Source organism: Aphis gossypii, chromosome 1, assembly GCF_020184175.1.
Source record: "Aphis gossypii isolate Hap1 chromosome 1, ASM2018417v2, whole genome shotgun sequence".
Classification (NCBI taxonomy): Eukaryota; Metazoa; Arthropoda; class Insecta; order Hemiptera; family Aphididae; genus Aphis; species Aphis gossypii.
Window position 1 is genome coordinate 15,931,868 of NC_065530.1, and position 16,901 is coordinate 15,948,768.

Sequence of the window (16,901 nt, forward strand, 5' to 3'; positions counted from 1 at the left end):
TTCGATACATTTTTCAAAACTATTTAATGCTTATTTGAAACGAGCAATTTCATTATAAACGTCGAGTAAATAAGCAATACAACTTAATTCACTATTATTTTAAGTATTTACAAAATCTAATGATATTGTTGTAGACAATTTTATATTGAAACATTATCATAAGTTATTAGCTCGTCTAAAATTGCATTGTATAGTACAACCTCATAAATTATTATCAGTACTATTTATTATCATCACTGTTATTCACCTATTATAGCTTCAATGGTGATATATGAAGCATCTATTTCTCTGGCGAACTCTTTAACTGCTTGATTCGGATCTTCATATGTATGAGGGTCAATGTAAGATCTAGACGTGGTTGAGCCAACTTGAGTAAATAGAGGTGTGGTCACTGTAAAATATACATATGATTAGTAAAAATCTGATTTAATTAGTAATAATCCGTTGTTAATGAAAAAAATAAAAGGCGCAAAAGTGGAAACTATTAGCCATGGACTTACTGCTGCTAGTGTGAGTGGCAACTATGGGAGGATTGTCCAAATTGCAATGCACTGGAAAACAAAAACAAAACACAAGTGTTCACACCAAAAGCACAAAGCAGAACGCAGGCAAACAAAAATAAACAAAAATGTTAGCATCCGTAAATCAGCAGTTTGCGCCCGATGGTTATTAGGACAAAAAATATTATTATGTAAATGGATATACTAAGAGCAACATACACGGATAGAGGGAGGTACAACAATTAAAGGCATTACTCAATATACTCAACATATAAGTAAAAACAAAAAATAACAAACAAACTAATACATTACTACCACATGGATCTAATTAACCTAGTGTAATTGATATAAAGAAAAACTCATAGTCGTTGAGAATGTAAAACGTGTTCGAATGAAAAATTATCTATTAATTATCTAGGGAAAACTATATAATACACTTACTGTAGGTAACAACAAGTCCTTTGGATGCATGTAAAACACACGAAAACATGAAAACTAGGTAGTGCACTTTAATTTATAGGGATACAAAAGGTAAGTCTGTGTGAAATTTTGCTCTGAACTAAAAGGAGCGAGGGTTATAAACGACGCAAGTTACCGTCGCTGAATAGTTATTTATATTTTTTACTTGTAAAATTAACTAATAAAATGTGGATCCTATAGATGTTTATTTATTTTAATTTTTAAATTAAATAACCACCAAAAAACATGGTCTTTTTACCTTCTCCGTTTCTGTATTCTAACGTGTCACAATCGCTTGGTTGTTTTTTGTTGCATTCGTCATTGCTTCGGCTGAAAACAAAAACGAAAAATGTGTTAAGTCATGAATGAGATTATTATGTCAAAAGCTCCACATCAAGTTACGCAACAATAAGAATAAAAATAAAAACCGCACCTCCTTAAGAACAATACTGTCATAATAATGACGACCACTAAGACCACCACTACAGCGACTGTGGCACCAGCGATTATCCGGACTTCCATGTTGTCTTCGTCACCAATGTAGGCTAGAATAGACAAAAAAAGCAAAAACAATCTGTTAGCAAGCGCACACTTTCAATTCGAGCAGCCAGACGTAAAAAAGGGACGACGGCCTCTCATTCTCAACTATCAATTTGTTTTACCCGTGTCATCTTTAATCCCGTTTTTTCTTTGGACTTGTTGTTGTGTGTTCTTACCGCTTCCGAGCAATTGCCCCGTCGTTTTGTAAATAGTCGGGCTGTACTCGCCCCAGCCGTGAGCGGTCTTCGCACGGACCTGGAATCCGTAGTCCGTCTTAGGCCTAAGCGCCGTAAATACCATGTGTCTGTCAGCGGTGAGTTTGTTACTGACGTTCGACTCGTCACCTCGAGGATAGAACTTAACCTGTGGGCGGGAGAAAAACAAAAATTATAAAATTAGTAAACGTCTTCTTATCGAAAATATAGCACTTATCATTTGAGGGTCGTCGCAAATCGCAATACTTACTTCGTATACTTCGACGGCGGCATCATCATCACTAGATTCGAAGAAGCTGGCCATGGGCGGGTCCCAAGACAACGTGATCTCGGACGCCTTGACCAACATGACGCGAACATTGTTGACCGACGCAGATTTCACGGAAGCTTCAGTTGTGGTTACGGCTATGTCAACAAATTGTCGGTTCTCGGACGAAGTCAGGTTACTGACACCATTTTCGGCCCACACGTGAAACTTGTACGTGGTAACCGGACTCAGACCGCTTATCGTTATCTTAGTATCATTGATCACCTCCTAGAAAAACGTTACGTGATCATATAATATTATATATATATATACAACTTACAGCCCACCTGTATATAGGTATTTGTTTAGTGACAGAATGTGCACGATTAAATCATAGAATGAGATAGAGATAGAGAGAGAAGATTAGGATGGGTGGACATATTATATTTTATCTACATATAGTATAATATTGTGTGCGTAATACGTATAATACTCACGTTGTTAGGCATGAACACAACGGATGGACCGCACATGTCGCACGTCACCCTGTACACGATATCGGACCTGCCACCGAGGAAGTTCGGGGGGTTCCACGATAGGGTCACAGTCGACTGGTCCACAAAGTTGACTGTCAAGTTTTGCGGCGCTGATGGAGGTTCTATATAAAATGGGGAACAAAAAAAAAAGAATAAATATTTTCGTTTATATATATTATTTTGTATAAATATTGTATATTGTTGTGAGCGCACGAGCGTTGGTGATGTATTTAAATATATAATAATATTATTACTATTATTTACGGCCGTAAGGTGAACAGGTAAATTCTAAATAAACGAGCTCGAGCATAGGAAAGGTACACGGTCGTGGTATAAACATAAACGATAAAGAGAGAGAGAGAGAAAGATAAAGAATGAGAAGTGGACAGACAGACTGGAAGTTCGTATAATAATAATATGAAATGCCTTCCAATGAGTATATAAATATAATAATATAACTAACTTGCTTCGAATACGCGTATGAGCAGTAAATAATAAGAGTAGATCGACGTGAACATAATTATCCTTCGCGCACATACACCTATAATATCCTTTTTACATATACATAATATGTACATATTATAAAATATATATTATATATACGTACAGACATGTTATCACGCATAAATATGTATATAGAATATATTGTGGTACGTTGTAATAATAATTATAAACAAATACACACAAGGGCCGCAGGGTATCCCGCATAGTTCGTCTACACACATGATCAAGTGTATCGTAAAATGTTGATTTCGTATTTATTAATATAATTACGCATCATAAAGTTTCGATTTAGATCCTTAGAAAAGGTCTGTATTTTGTATTACCTACATGTATATAGTGTGTTGTGTGCATGCGTCGAATTTGTTATATTTTGTTACAACAGAACGGACACATATTATATGACGTTCATTGGAGTAGAATCCGAAGACAATTAAAACGACAAGACGAGACGGGTGCTAAGTTCAGGGTCATCATTTTCTCCTTTCGTCGAGGTCGACTTCACTGGGTAAACACGTCCTCTGTTTAAATATTCACCGATTCTTTCTCTCAATGTAACTATATATTTATGTGTATATAATATATATATATATATTATTCACTATTCGTTTCAGAGTTTCAGACTTCAAAATCTTTTTTCATCTCTCACCACTATCATAACCACCCACTCACTCAGAAACCATTATTATTTTTGTAATTCGCTAGTATCTTATTTACTACCTATATACTGCTTCGTTATAAAATAACTAGCTAAATGTCTACTAAAGTTACTTTTATCGTAATGTTTAGTAATGTTTTTCATTTAATTTCCGTCAATCGGTATTACAAAAACCATATATTTATATAGGTATATAAAAATATATAATCAATGGCGTATCCATTGGGGGGGGGGGGGGTTATACCTCCCTGGATACCACTGTATATATAATAATATATAATATATATTCTGTATAGCTATTTATAATTATTAAAGTTGATTAGCCGCCAATGTATAATCGAATAAAAACGAATTTGTTAATTATTAATACTATACTATTGTGGATTATTGAACATCAACCGAGTAAACGTATATTCCATTCTTTCGGAGAAAAAAAAACTGAATAATAATAAAAATAAATAATGTATCACTTTTCGTTTGAATGAAATTTTTTAATTGCAGTGAAAAAAGAAAAAGAAAAATAAAACCATAAAATTTAACGGGCATCACATCCACAGAAAATGTATGCAGCACGTCGGGAGCCTACTAGCCAGTAGCCAAGTTGCTTATATTTTCATTAAAAAAATAAAATAATAACAGAAAACTCTCGGAAAAGAGCAATGGTGTTGGTGGTAAATGTGCGCGGTTGGTAGTTTTAATTATTAAAAACCAAAAAGATTTTAATGAAAATAATTCTTTATAAACAACCGACTGTGACGGCGACGGCGGCTACGTACTTTTTTGCTCCCTTTGCTGAGTGCGCAATTTCCGGACAATTTATTATGGCTTAACCTCTCGGGATAAAAAACGGGAAACGAAAGAATGAAAGAAATTTCGCTTAAAGTAATCTTGTGCGAAACTATACTACGTTCCTCCGCCGACGACCGTTCCCAACCACCTGCACCAACAGTATCGCCGCCACCGTCGAAGCATTCACAGTCGCACGATCGTATGAAAAGCGATTGGGATTTATTCGTCAATTGAAATCGGATATAAATAATAATGCGACGACGGATAATAACTTTTACCGACAGTAATATATATATATATATATATATATATATATAAAACCTATTACGGATGCAAAAAAAAAACTATTATGGAAAAAGCTAAAAGAAATATATATCGCCGCCTCAGTCTCAGCCTTTGACAGATTTAAAAGGTTTTAGCTGCGCGGTCTCGGCGACGAAATGAATTCTTTAGATAGAGGTTTTCGAATGTAGATAAAGAAATATACATAAATACATATATGTTTAAATATAGTATACAGACAGACACACACAAGTTCACGTTTAATAATGTTTTGTACAACGGGAGTTTTTTCTTTCTTATTTATATTTTACTCTCCTCGTCGGCAATCTAACTCAATCAAGCACTTATCGCACGATGAAAAAATGAATTAATACTTCCAAAAGCGACGACGGAAGAAGAGCGAAATCTTCAAACTCATATATCGTATTAAGGGGAAATGTTTTCGGATTATTGACAAAACATACTACCGAGCGAATTGGTCTAATTATCATCAACAAGCTTATGATTATGAGTGAGGTAGGTGTTTTACATGCTACGACGTTGTCGATGTTTCGAGTGTTGAACACTTCACAATATAAAAAAAAAAAAAATACTTGCTTTGTCGAACTCAAAACCCGAAAATAATTAGCCAGCAAATCATAATTTTCTAACCACTGGATTTTTTGTGCAACCGTGACACATACACGACCACTATAATGTACAACAGTGCACGCAGTGTATGTATTGGAGTACCGACTTCCTTGTGCAGAGAAAAAACAGTTCTCTTCACCACACCAGACGTGCTCTCTACACGACAACGATATATTTTCACGTACGTCGCATATATACACATAATAATAATAATAATAATAATAAAAAGTGGTGTATACGAAAAGACAAAAAAAAAAAAGAAAGAGAGGTTGGGTCGCTGCCGCCACCGCCGCTTTGTATACTGCGGCAACAGCATTTTTGAAGAGTTCGTCTGGGTAGGTCGTGCCGAGGCGACTTTTCTCATTATATTCTATGAAACATAAAAGGATGCACATCCCTTTTTAGGTTTTTTAAGCTTTGTAAATTCAGTATATAATATATAGGTACGATGGATGTATGTATGTATGTATATATTATGTATGTGTATAGCACTTATGTACACACGTACATATACACAGATGTAACATTCATGTTACATATGTAATTATTATATTATCTAAACATACGAATAATCATAGAAAATTTATGATAAATACACGAGAAACAAATGTCGAAAAGAACTAATAATTATTTTTGCATTATCAATTAATTATTGTGAATTTTTAAAAAAATTCGAGTTTTGACTAAATTAATTGAAAATGACGCAAAAGAGAAATTTCAAGACGCCCGCAGTTTTCGCGATCGTGAGAATCTAGTAATAGATTCCATAAATAAAAACAATATCTATATACATGTATATTTTTAATAAAAGTAAAGAAAAAACAAAGTCGGGTTAAACTAAGCGAGTTTTTCTTTTAAATTTTAATTCCTAAGGGTTTACGAAACGTAAGTATACATATACTGAATACAAAAATATTTATATAGGAAAAAAAAATAAATACTCGTATCGATCATTGTGACTCCGTGTATACGTCCGTCGTCGTCGACGTTTTCCCTGGTCTAACGCACACGCGGGCCCCATTTTTTTCTTATTTCAATTCCGAACGAACGAACTGTTGTATGTACTATAACTATAACCCGCCGCCGGCACGATAAACATCTGCTGATAAGTTAAGTTTTCTACGTCAATCTGCGTAGTGCCTTGTTTACTGTCTTTAAAGATTTATCGTCGGTAGAGCATTACGGTTTCTTCTTACCTCTCTACCCACCGTGCATACATCACACATCCTATCACTCGTATATTATATTCTCCGCCACCGTAGTCGTCATCAGTCGTTCTTCACTAAACGTCGTTCTCGTAGATGAGATAAATATCTAAAAAATAAGTGTAACCGAGAGAGAGAGATAGTGTGTGTGTGTGTGTGTGTGTGTGTGTGTGTGTGTGTGTGTGTGTGTGTGTGTGTGTGTGTGTGTGTGAGAGAGAGAGAGAGAGATGGGGTGAGAGAGAGGTTGCAGAGACAATATGAGGGAAGAGGAGAAACAAACCGACAGAAATTCAAGAATTCGGAAATCTGGCATTAAGTTTTTATTTTAACGGACCAGACTAGTTTTTTTTGTCATTCTCATACTCGTTCTTACCCCTCGGAGAAAAAGAATCCGTTATTATATTGTGTTATAGCTACCGCCGCCGATGAACCTTTGGGTTTTGTGAGTAGATAAACATCGGTGGTCGGATGACATGTTTTTGTCCCAACGATACATAACAATAGGATTGGATTTCGCACCAAATTCTTTGACCAAAACGATGTTATGTTATGTATGCGTATATATGCATGTTATTTACCTATTGGGTTTGCTCAGCCGGATTATTGGTGAATTTTCAGTGTGGTCGTTTGACAACAACAACAACAACGACAACAGCGTTAGGTCCCTATTCCCTCGGTTGTATGCTCAGTCTCACTTAAATTGCTCTCCATGAATCGATTTTATGTTTGTATAAAAAAATATGTATAATGTATATATATATATTAACCTCTTAAAGGGAGTTGCAATTGTGTTTACAATCTGATAAGATCATAACATGATTTATATAAAATGATAGAAATTTCTGTTGTAATTTTTTTTTTAAACTGTCGGTTATATGAAACTCACATACCAGAATAAAAAAGATATTATCATTTAACTGTATATTTCGAAATTAATATTAAAAAAAAAGTAATAGGAACTGTACGCGTATTGAATTAAAATTTTTAACTTTTAAGTATGAAACATAGAAATTGAAAATCAAAAACCAAATAAGATAAATTTCATAAAAATGTAAAAAAATATTTGTTGTGTATGAAATGAATAATTAAATAAGTCGATAATTGATTCAAAAATAAAACGATTTAAATCGAAATAAATATTGATGTATGTATGAGTGAGTAAATCGAATTAAGACAAGTTGGGTTTATATAAATAATTTCAATTTTTAATATTGATTTAAATTTTATTATTACTAAATTCTAAAAGTACAATATAAGTACAAATATTGATATGGCTTGGAGCTAATTTTTTTTTTTTAATACAAGTTTAAATAACCTCATTGTAATAATTGATTGCGAATGACGTTTTTGACATTTTTTTGTTTAGTGGATTTTCGTACTCACAAGACATTCAGTCAATATAAAGTATATTTTAAAATTATTATGATATTATATGAACGATGAATTTATTTCTTATTTTTTTTCTAGTCAAATACAATTATTTATAGGTTTTCAAGCAAAGGCAATAGCTTTAGCGAGGACGTCGACATTAAAATAATAATAATAAAAAATAAATACATTTCTTTGATTATAATAGAAGTACAGAAAATGTTGGGTAAAATCTAATCTGTTTAAAATATAATATAGAAGAAAACATTTATGTAAACATCCATATATTATATTATTACTATGTATGCATGTACAAATATATATAGAAAAATCCCTGCGGAACAAATGCAAATATTATAAAGTTTCGGACGGCAAGTCGTTTACTTTGATGCGGTTCAACGGGTTTATATACATATTATTGCCTTCAGGGGTGGGTGTGATTGAGAGGGGATTGGCGTGAGACGGAGGGAGAGAAGTCACGAAGGCGAATGGTTATTATTAATATTGCTGAGTTTCTAAATGGCGGAGATTTAACGGAATTTGCAGGGCTTTTGATATAACTACCGAAATAATAACTGCTGGTGCCGTGACCGCGAGAGATCTTTCGCGACCGCGACTTCAAAGTCGTTTAGAACCCCCTTGCGGTTTAATGGAACGTCCTTTTTTCAATTCCGTCCGAGAACAAATGACTGAACAAATTTAATTACACATTAAGCTGTACATACTTAAGCTGCACATTAAGCCGAACATAACTCCCTCATCAGTACACGCGTGCGTAATTACCCGACGAAAAAATGAGCCGTCGCGCGTCGTAAGAGATCGTCTTCAAAGACAACGCATATTAATACAAATACATATACACATAATAATATCGAAACGGCTTTTACATCGAATCCACAAGATGTTTCGCCGGAGATGTACCACTACTTTAATAATAATCTCATAATAATATTATATTACTATATACGTTCAAAAGCTGCTGCAGGATGTCGCGTTCGTGTGCGTGCTCCAACAATATATACATATTATATCGTTATTAAAGTACAATATATAATACTTACGCGTGCACGGTACCGATTTCGGATCTTTGGGCGACCTGTAGTATCCGGTGTTGCACCTGCACTCGGACATCCCCTGGTCGGGCGCTTTGCTGTGCGCCGGACACGGCTGACACTTGTCGTCCCCGACGCCGTATTTGTACTTGCCCGGAGGACAGACTGAAGAAGAGAAAAAAAAAACCACATTAGGCAAACTGCATGAACCGTTTATAATATATCGTTATAAAAATCGGTTTCGTCGTATAAATAAGTACACATAAAAACAGTATACATAATAGTAATAATAATATTAATATAAACGTGATGCGTTCGTACTGCCTGCCACGCCTGCGGTTCATTAAACTCCCGTGCGCGGCACGTTAATTGCTCACTACATACACACACACACACACACACACGCACACAGATATACGTTTAAGCCCCTATGGCTGTAGTGGTGGTAATAGCTGCCTCGAGGGGAGAGATGGCGAGCGATCTGGATAGTGTGTATATACTCTATAGTATATTATATAGAAGAATGATAGATGGAGTACACCGTCGTTGGCGTGTATTGGCGTTATATTAATAGAGACAAATTGTTTGTGGATGCGTTACACACATACGCGTATAACCCGCCGTCCCCTTTTCGATTAAGATTGATACCCCCGAGAATCGCCGCACACACACACACACACACAACACACACACACACACACACACAATATATATATATATATTCACGTGTACTTCTGAGACCGGTGTACGATGTAGACTACTGTAGTTGTGCTATAATATTATACATTATATATACCTACATAGAGCAGTAGCGAACATTTATCACCCCGTGCTATTATAGCACACGTAGACAACCCGCCCGCGTACAGCGTACACATCCGGCTCGCGGGCCGTCGCGTGGTTCGAAATATTTAAGTGCGACCACTATTATATTATACTTCATACATTACGGTTATACGTATAATATATATACTGTATATTATTATGTGTGTAGCTACCGCGAGCTTCTGGTCACCGATTAGACGACCGTGTTGGATTTTTAGGATTTAAGGGCTATTACGATTTAAAATATTGATTCTCACCGTATAGTCGACGATACAACAGTATATACATCGATGGCTGTCATTAATCATTATAATGCGACTAAGTAATAAGTACCTACATGCAATTATTCAGGAACTTGTTTGAAATTTTAAAGTTTATTTTAGGAAAAAGTGAATTTATAATATGATTTGTGCACATATACCAACCATTTATACACATTACACGCATCTGTTTCAGAGAGGCGAATGCGCGAGACGACAAAGACTAATGTAATAGTATACGTATAATTTGCTAAATTGCTATAACAACAGGCGACGACTTAATTTTTTTATCTACTATGTATATAATATATTATAAACTATACACTGATACATTTCAGCTCACGTATCCGATGACCAAAGTTGTGTACACTATAGAATTAAATATAGTTTTCATTTTACACACAACTGTAGATACTTTAGTGTGCTTTATTTTTCGCAAAGCCTCTCGCAGTGAGGTTTAGAGTGTTTTCGGTACTCTACTTTATATAAACATCGCGACTTTAATTAATTGAATTCTAAAGCTCCGGAAATCAATAATTTCGTAACTGGGTAAAAAGTTTCACATTAGCACTTACTAGTAACAGGGAAACAACAAACGATAAAAAAATACTCTTGAGTTCGTTGCAGACGATATTTTTTTTCAAGCGAATATAGGACGTCCTATACGTGGTATTATCTATAATATAATTTTAACGGAATCACAGTTTTCGACAAAGTTTGTCTTAAAAGAATAGATAATGTATTATTAATGATGAAAATAATACAATTAAGATAAATCTTACAATAAGGACAAATTTTAAAATTTATTGCTAGGACTTGCAAAACATTGAAGAAAAACAAAAATAAAATACTTTTTCCTGTTAATTCCTTAACAATTATTTAGCTGCTGCTAACTGGCTCTCATCTCCTGTTGCGAATATTTCAGCATAAAATATAATCGTTCTCCGAAGAGGATTCTACAGTTAATAATTACAGGCGTCTATATTGATTTAACAGCTCAACTATGATTTAATTTATTATATTAAAATAATTTAATTATTGAACAGTACGAGTAGAACAGTTACCTGCAACGCGGCGTAAAAACGTTACGATGAGTAGCATTACGCGAGTTTCATTCGGGGAAGAGGGATATAAAACGCCTTTACGTGAATATAATAATAATTTGAGTCTGTCATTAAATACGACGTCAACGGTGGGTACTGCATATCGTTTTATGCATTACATTCTTAACGTATAATTATGTTTTTTTCCTCTACCTTAATACGATTCGCATGTTATGGAGGTGATATCCGGGTTTATATCGCAGGAAAAATATAATAACGTTAATGTAGGTCTCGTATTAAGCTCATAAGTATTGGAATTCCCTAGATAGTTCGATGTCTTTAATTCACATAACAATAATTTTAGTATTGTATCTGTTTACTTGATGACATACATGCACGCGTAACCATATGTCGTATTTTTGGTTCTATTGCACCGCTTGGACTTGGAGCATATTATATATTATATACCCACCGGTGTACTTGTTATCCGATGCATCCGTATATAATACAATGTTAAGTTCCGTCAACCCACGCAAAAACGATAGGTACACTGCTCGAGATTGACGCACGGCGCTGCAGGAGCAAATTTCGTTGGAATCTTTGAAGAAGACGAATCGCGCAGGGCCCACGCTAGCGCACGACAGCAGTTTGAAAATAATATAATAACAACGACAGCCGCCAAACAACTTAACGGGGCAATTATAAAACGCGTTATTATATATCGAAATAATAATAGTAATATATTATGCGCATTGTATTCCATAATAATATTCCGACATTATATATGTATATATATATATATTATGTACAATATACTTGAGCATATAAATCGCTTATTAAACAAACACCGACGGCGGCGAACACACCGCGCAAGCACGCCGTCCAGCTCGTCCACCGAATCTGCATAAAACGCGGATAACGTCGATGAGAGAATAATATAAATAAACGAGTTAATGGGCTTTTTGGCGTATTGTCGGACGAAGAGTGCACGCCGCCATACACACATACATGTACTGCCGGTTATACTAATTAACGTTACCGTTTTTATATTTATTTATTTATTTTTTTACTTTAATCGAACCGGATTCTTTTTTCCTGTACATATATATATATTATGTATAATATATGTGCGCACGTATACGAGAAGCGTCCATCGTCGATAATATGATATTTGTGCGAGAGAAAATACATAACCACTGTTTATATACACACACGCACATAAAAATGGTTTCGTATATATATGTGTAATAAATAATAACGCTAATAAAAATGCAGTAAACGTTCGGTAGAAACTTATGTAAGTATTTCATAGTACCTATATGATCAATGATCATATTATTATTTTAAAAATGTATTCGTATATACTTACATGTAATTTTTTTAAAACGACAACCAGAGAAAAAAGTTTAACGCGCGAGCAGTTGTATCTACCTATAGGGTATGTATTAAAATATTAATGTATGGAAATAACCATTTATACTGTGTATGCTCGCGGTGCACGACCGAAGGACGATTTTTAAAAGTTGGCCGAAGAAGTTTGTGTGTATATGAAAAAAATTTCTTTTGAAATAATTATCAGATGGAGAATTTGCGATTACACCTTTGGTGAGCGAGACCAAAAATCGGTTTGTTCAGGTATATATATATAAATAAATATTATAGTGGACGTACCGCGTCCCACCCTGCCACTTCACTTCCTTAACGGGTAACACGAGATAACATAGTTTCCCCTTATCTCGGCTAATTATCTCAGACTCAGTCTCGCGCGAAAACTTTGCTGGGTTCAAACTAGTACACTGCCTTCAGACCCCTCCTCCAAACCATCCTGGGACTTGCGACTGCTTGTGTAAATATAGTGCGACAAACGACCTTTGATATAATTTATAATCGCGCCAAACTGAATCCAGCGCTTATTATCATTATTATTATTATTGTTAAAGTAAGGCGAAGGAACTCGTTGTTGTCGTTGTTGTTATCGCTATTGCTGTAGTCTGTATAATGTCTGAGAAAAGGATCATTTTAATTGGATTTCCGGTCGGCTTTTATACGAGATAACACGTGTACATTGTCTGTTTGAGCGATGAATGATGATACTCTAAAGAGGTTCAATAGACTTTTTAATTAAAAACCATAATTTCTCGGATGAGACAATATTCGTATTTATGCAAAATAATTGTATGCTATACACTCTCTTATAAAATACATAACAGGCTATATTTCACTTAGTTTTTATTTTCAAAGTATTTGAAAATTTGACGAGATAGTTTTTGTTATTTTCAATGTAATAATATGAATTAAAAACGGCGATTTTTAAATTATTAACAATATGAAAATAAGATTAGTATTATCAGATTTAAAATATTGAAGTACCTAAATGGATTAATACTAAAACGATGGATATAATAAATAGGCAATATAATATTTAAATACTCTATTTGTACGAAATACTATTAACACGATATGATGACTAAGTCACTAAGATTAACTTAGCGGCAATAAATTTATTAAAATTATATATAATTATGTGTTATTGACGAAATTCCTAAAATAATCGGCAAAATTCGTTTAAAAATTAATATTAATACTCTTAGTTTATGTTATGAAAAATATTGCCGTAAAATGATTTTTATTTTTATTATATTTTTGCATAATACTCACTTATACAAGTTTGCGCTTCTATGTCTGCTTCAAAACCAGCTTTGCACTTGCATCCACCTGACGGTAGATACCATTTTCCATCTCCTTTACACAGGTAAGTTGGAGGACCACCTCCTACCACTTCAGCATTATCTACACATTTGCCTGTGGCGTGTTCGATTTGGGTAAGTTCTCTAGCAGTTGGAGTAGCAGAGAAATTTGCAAAGTTTATCACAACTTCTGGGCACACGATATAATACACCTGAAGGCAAAGTCCAAACAATAATTTCTTAGTAGAAATACATAAATATAATATACAATATTACTATGTATACATATTATATTAATTATTAACAATATGTACATTTAAGAAGCGGCAATTCCATGCATAAAATTATAATAAATCGTTTTGATTTTTAGTATCAACTAAAATTATATTATAATATACTTTAGTTGGGTTTGCAGCTAAAATCTACCGCAGTAAGAAAAAAATAAATATAAAGAATTAAAAACATTCATAGTATATTAGTTTTAAGGTTTTTTATTATTCTGTCGAACAACATGGGGTTTTGTACACACGTATATGTGTATATATATATATTATATATTCTACATAAACAACAAGAAAAAACCATAAAAAAATCATGATATCTTCGATGGACCCATGGCTTAACCCACCCCAAAACGTGCATTTACGGACCTCGTGTTATTAAATCATATTATACCCATTATACATACACATATTATATTTGTTAATTTTTATACGATTAGGTGATATGCTGTTACATAAAAGGCTATTTCTGTTTGATCGTATAGCTGTTATCTTACGCTCTGCCATTTTATTTTATTCGTTTTATATTGTATTAGAATCTTTAGTTTTTACTATACGCGGGAGATGACAGAAATATCATCTCTGGAAAAATATACGGTTTAGAAACGTAATTTAAGTTAAATATAACCAATAATACGACAAGTTTAATAAAATAAACAAAAATGAAATGTTTATTTGCTCATAAAAGAATAAAAAAAAAAGAATATAAGCACACTTAAATAGTTTTATATATTACATTATAAAGTACAAAATATTTTTGTTAAAATAAAACGTTACATGAAAGGGTATTAATATTATGTCGAACTAGTGAGTTGGTTAGTAAATAATAGTTATATATGGAATGTGGAGTGTATAATATACTACGTTGTTCATCTTCAATGTTAGTACCTATCAATGTCTCAAGGGTGTAATTTTTAATTCATATTATATTTTATATTATATATATTTATACACAAATAATATTAGACAGATATTCGATGCGCATGGTTGATGGCAGATGTTTTATGAAGGTATTTAATTATTTTACAATCGTATATGTATAAGAATAATTATAACGTAACAGCTTAACGTTATGTATATAAGTGTAAAGAAACATCTGTTTTTAGAATTCCAAAAATCGTCACTTATAAAAGTTGCTTTGCTGTATATCATATTATAAAATATATTTAAATGGCATCAAAAAAGTTTTTTTATTTTTTTATAAACCTTTATAGTTGCCAATTATAAAAAAGGAGTTTCATTATATGAATTAAAAAGTTTTCGGTAATTTGTCTTTCGAGATTTTAGAGTCTCTAGAGATAAAAAGGCTTTTACGCATTAAGAAACTTAATAATTACAGAAACCCTCTGGCTTAAACATAAAATACTCTTTATAGGTATATAGGCTATAAATTATACAGGGAGGGGATCATGGTCGTTTTAATGCATTTCTGTGAACTATACAAAACGAATTTACACACACACGCACGTAAAGGTAACCGTATACCTACGTCAACATTTGATCGATCCAAGCACAATTAATTTTATTAAACATTAAACGAGTAAAATATTTATAAAACTATTATTGTATTTTGGAACTTGGAAGCACCCTTATAGTAATACAACAGTAATAGTAACTGGTTATATTAATTGTTATTCAAACGCATGTCGAGAATTTGGAATTATTTAAAAAAAAAAAAAAAATCGAATGACAAAAAATAAAAAACATTCCGATTTTTGAAGTACATATAAAATGGTTTTTTTTAGAATGAGGAATAATTTATGAAAGTGGACGTAAATTATTGTCTGAGTTTAGTTTTGTCTGAACACGATGCTTAAGTGACATATTTTGTAGAAATCCACAAATTTTTTTTTGTCTTAACACTAAGCCGTCGTAAATATCTCGGACAACTTGGACATTATCCCGAGTGTGTATTTAGTTTTCCGAGTCTGGTGTGGTGATACGTGGACGTTATATTATACACAAACTTATACAGATCGACCTTCTTGCGCCGCGTTTATTTATATGTAATCACGAATTCATATTTCGATGGATGCTTATGGTGTGATATCTCATGTCCCGTATAACGACTATTTCTCCCTCATAGAATTCCTCAGTGTTTTATTTCTCTCCTGTGTTTTTATTTTATTTATTCCGCGACGAAATTTACGACCCGGTCCCCGAGACGTTACCGTATTAACGACAATAACTATAAATTCGCCCACCGGGTCTCTCTGACATAATTATTGCATCGCATTCTCGTCCATGTAGTTTTTCGCTTTTTTTTAAACTCTTTTCTCTCTTCCTAACTCCCCTTCTCTTTTATCATCATTCTATGGCGGAACCGCTGCACGACAACTATATAATATGTACATAATATACCTACATATACACTAGGTATATTATATGCGTATAAACAACGTTGTACCGTACAGACGAGATTTTGTTTTTCTAACGTGACACAATCTAACAGCATCGGATTTACAGGCGTGGGATATGATTAGTTGGAATAGAAAAAAAACGCCAAATGAACAGAAAAAAAACAGAAACACGAAAATCAAATTAATTTATATATACATATACGTGTTGAAACCGGCAATTATGCGAGTGAAATATTATTAATTTTATAAACAACACAAACACCACTGACGTTACTAAATGATCTTGTAAATTTTAATCAAAACAAGCAATGGAGAATAATAACTCTTTGTACAATGTGCAATGCCCGCATTTGCGTAAACCTAATCTTCTAACGTCATATTATATTATTAATAAATGATAATATACAAGACTATCAGCAGCAAGTCACATAATTGAAACGAAGAAGAAAAAATAGGCGGACAA

The 16,901-nt window shown here is 33.4% G+C and overlaps 1 protein-coding gene across 8 annotated transcripts in view; it reads right to left on the reverse strand.

Annotated features, from left to right (window-relative positions):
- LOC114123847 (ephrin type-B receptor 1-B) overlaps positions 1-16,901 on the reverse strand; it is a 119,757-nt gene that overhangs the window by 6,954 nt on the left and 95,902 nt on the right. For 3 of the 8 annotated variants that reach the window (XM_027986963.2, XM_027986962.2, XM_027986969.2), the window contains exons 6-14: positions 13,769-14,009; positions 8,992-9,147; positions 2,459-2,619; positions 1,965-2,249; positions 1,622-1,862; positions 1,393-1,504; positions 1,219-1,289; positions 501-551; positions 248-391 (exon numbers count right to left, since the gene is read on the reverse strand). In XM_027986963.2, coding sequence (XP_027842764.2) covers positions 248-391; positions 501-551; positions 1,219-1,289; positions 1,393-1,504; positions 1,622-1,862; positions 1,965-2,249; positions 2,459-2,619; positions 8,992-9,147; positions 13,769-14,009 — 1,462 coding nt within the window. Of the gene's footprint in view, positions 1-247; positions 392-500; positions 552-941; positions 960-1,218; positions 1,290-1,392; positions 1,505-1,621; positions 1,863-1,964; positions 2,250-2,458; positions 2,620-8,991; positions 9,148-13,768; positions 14,010-16,901 lie in introns of all 8 variants that reach the window. The other 5 variants (XM_027986967.2, XM_027986966.2, XM_027986964.2 and 2 more) reach the window with 4 other exon arrangements.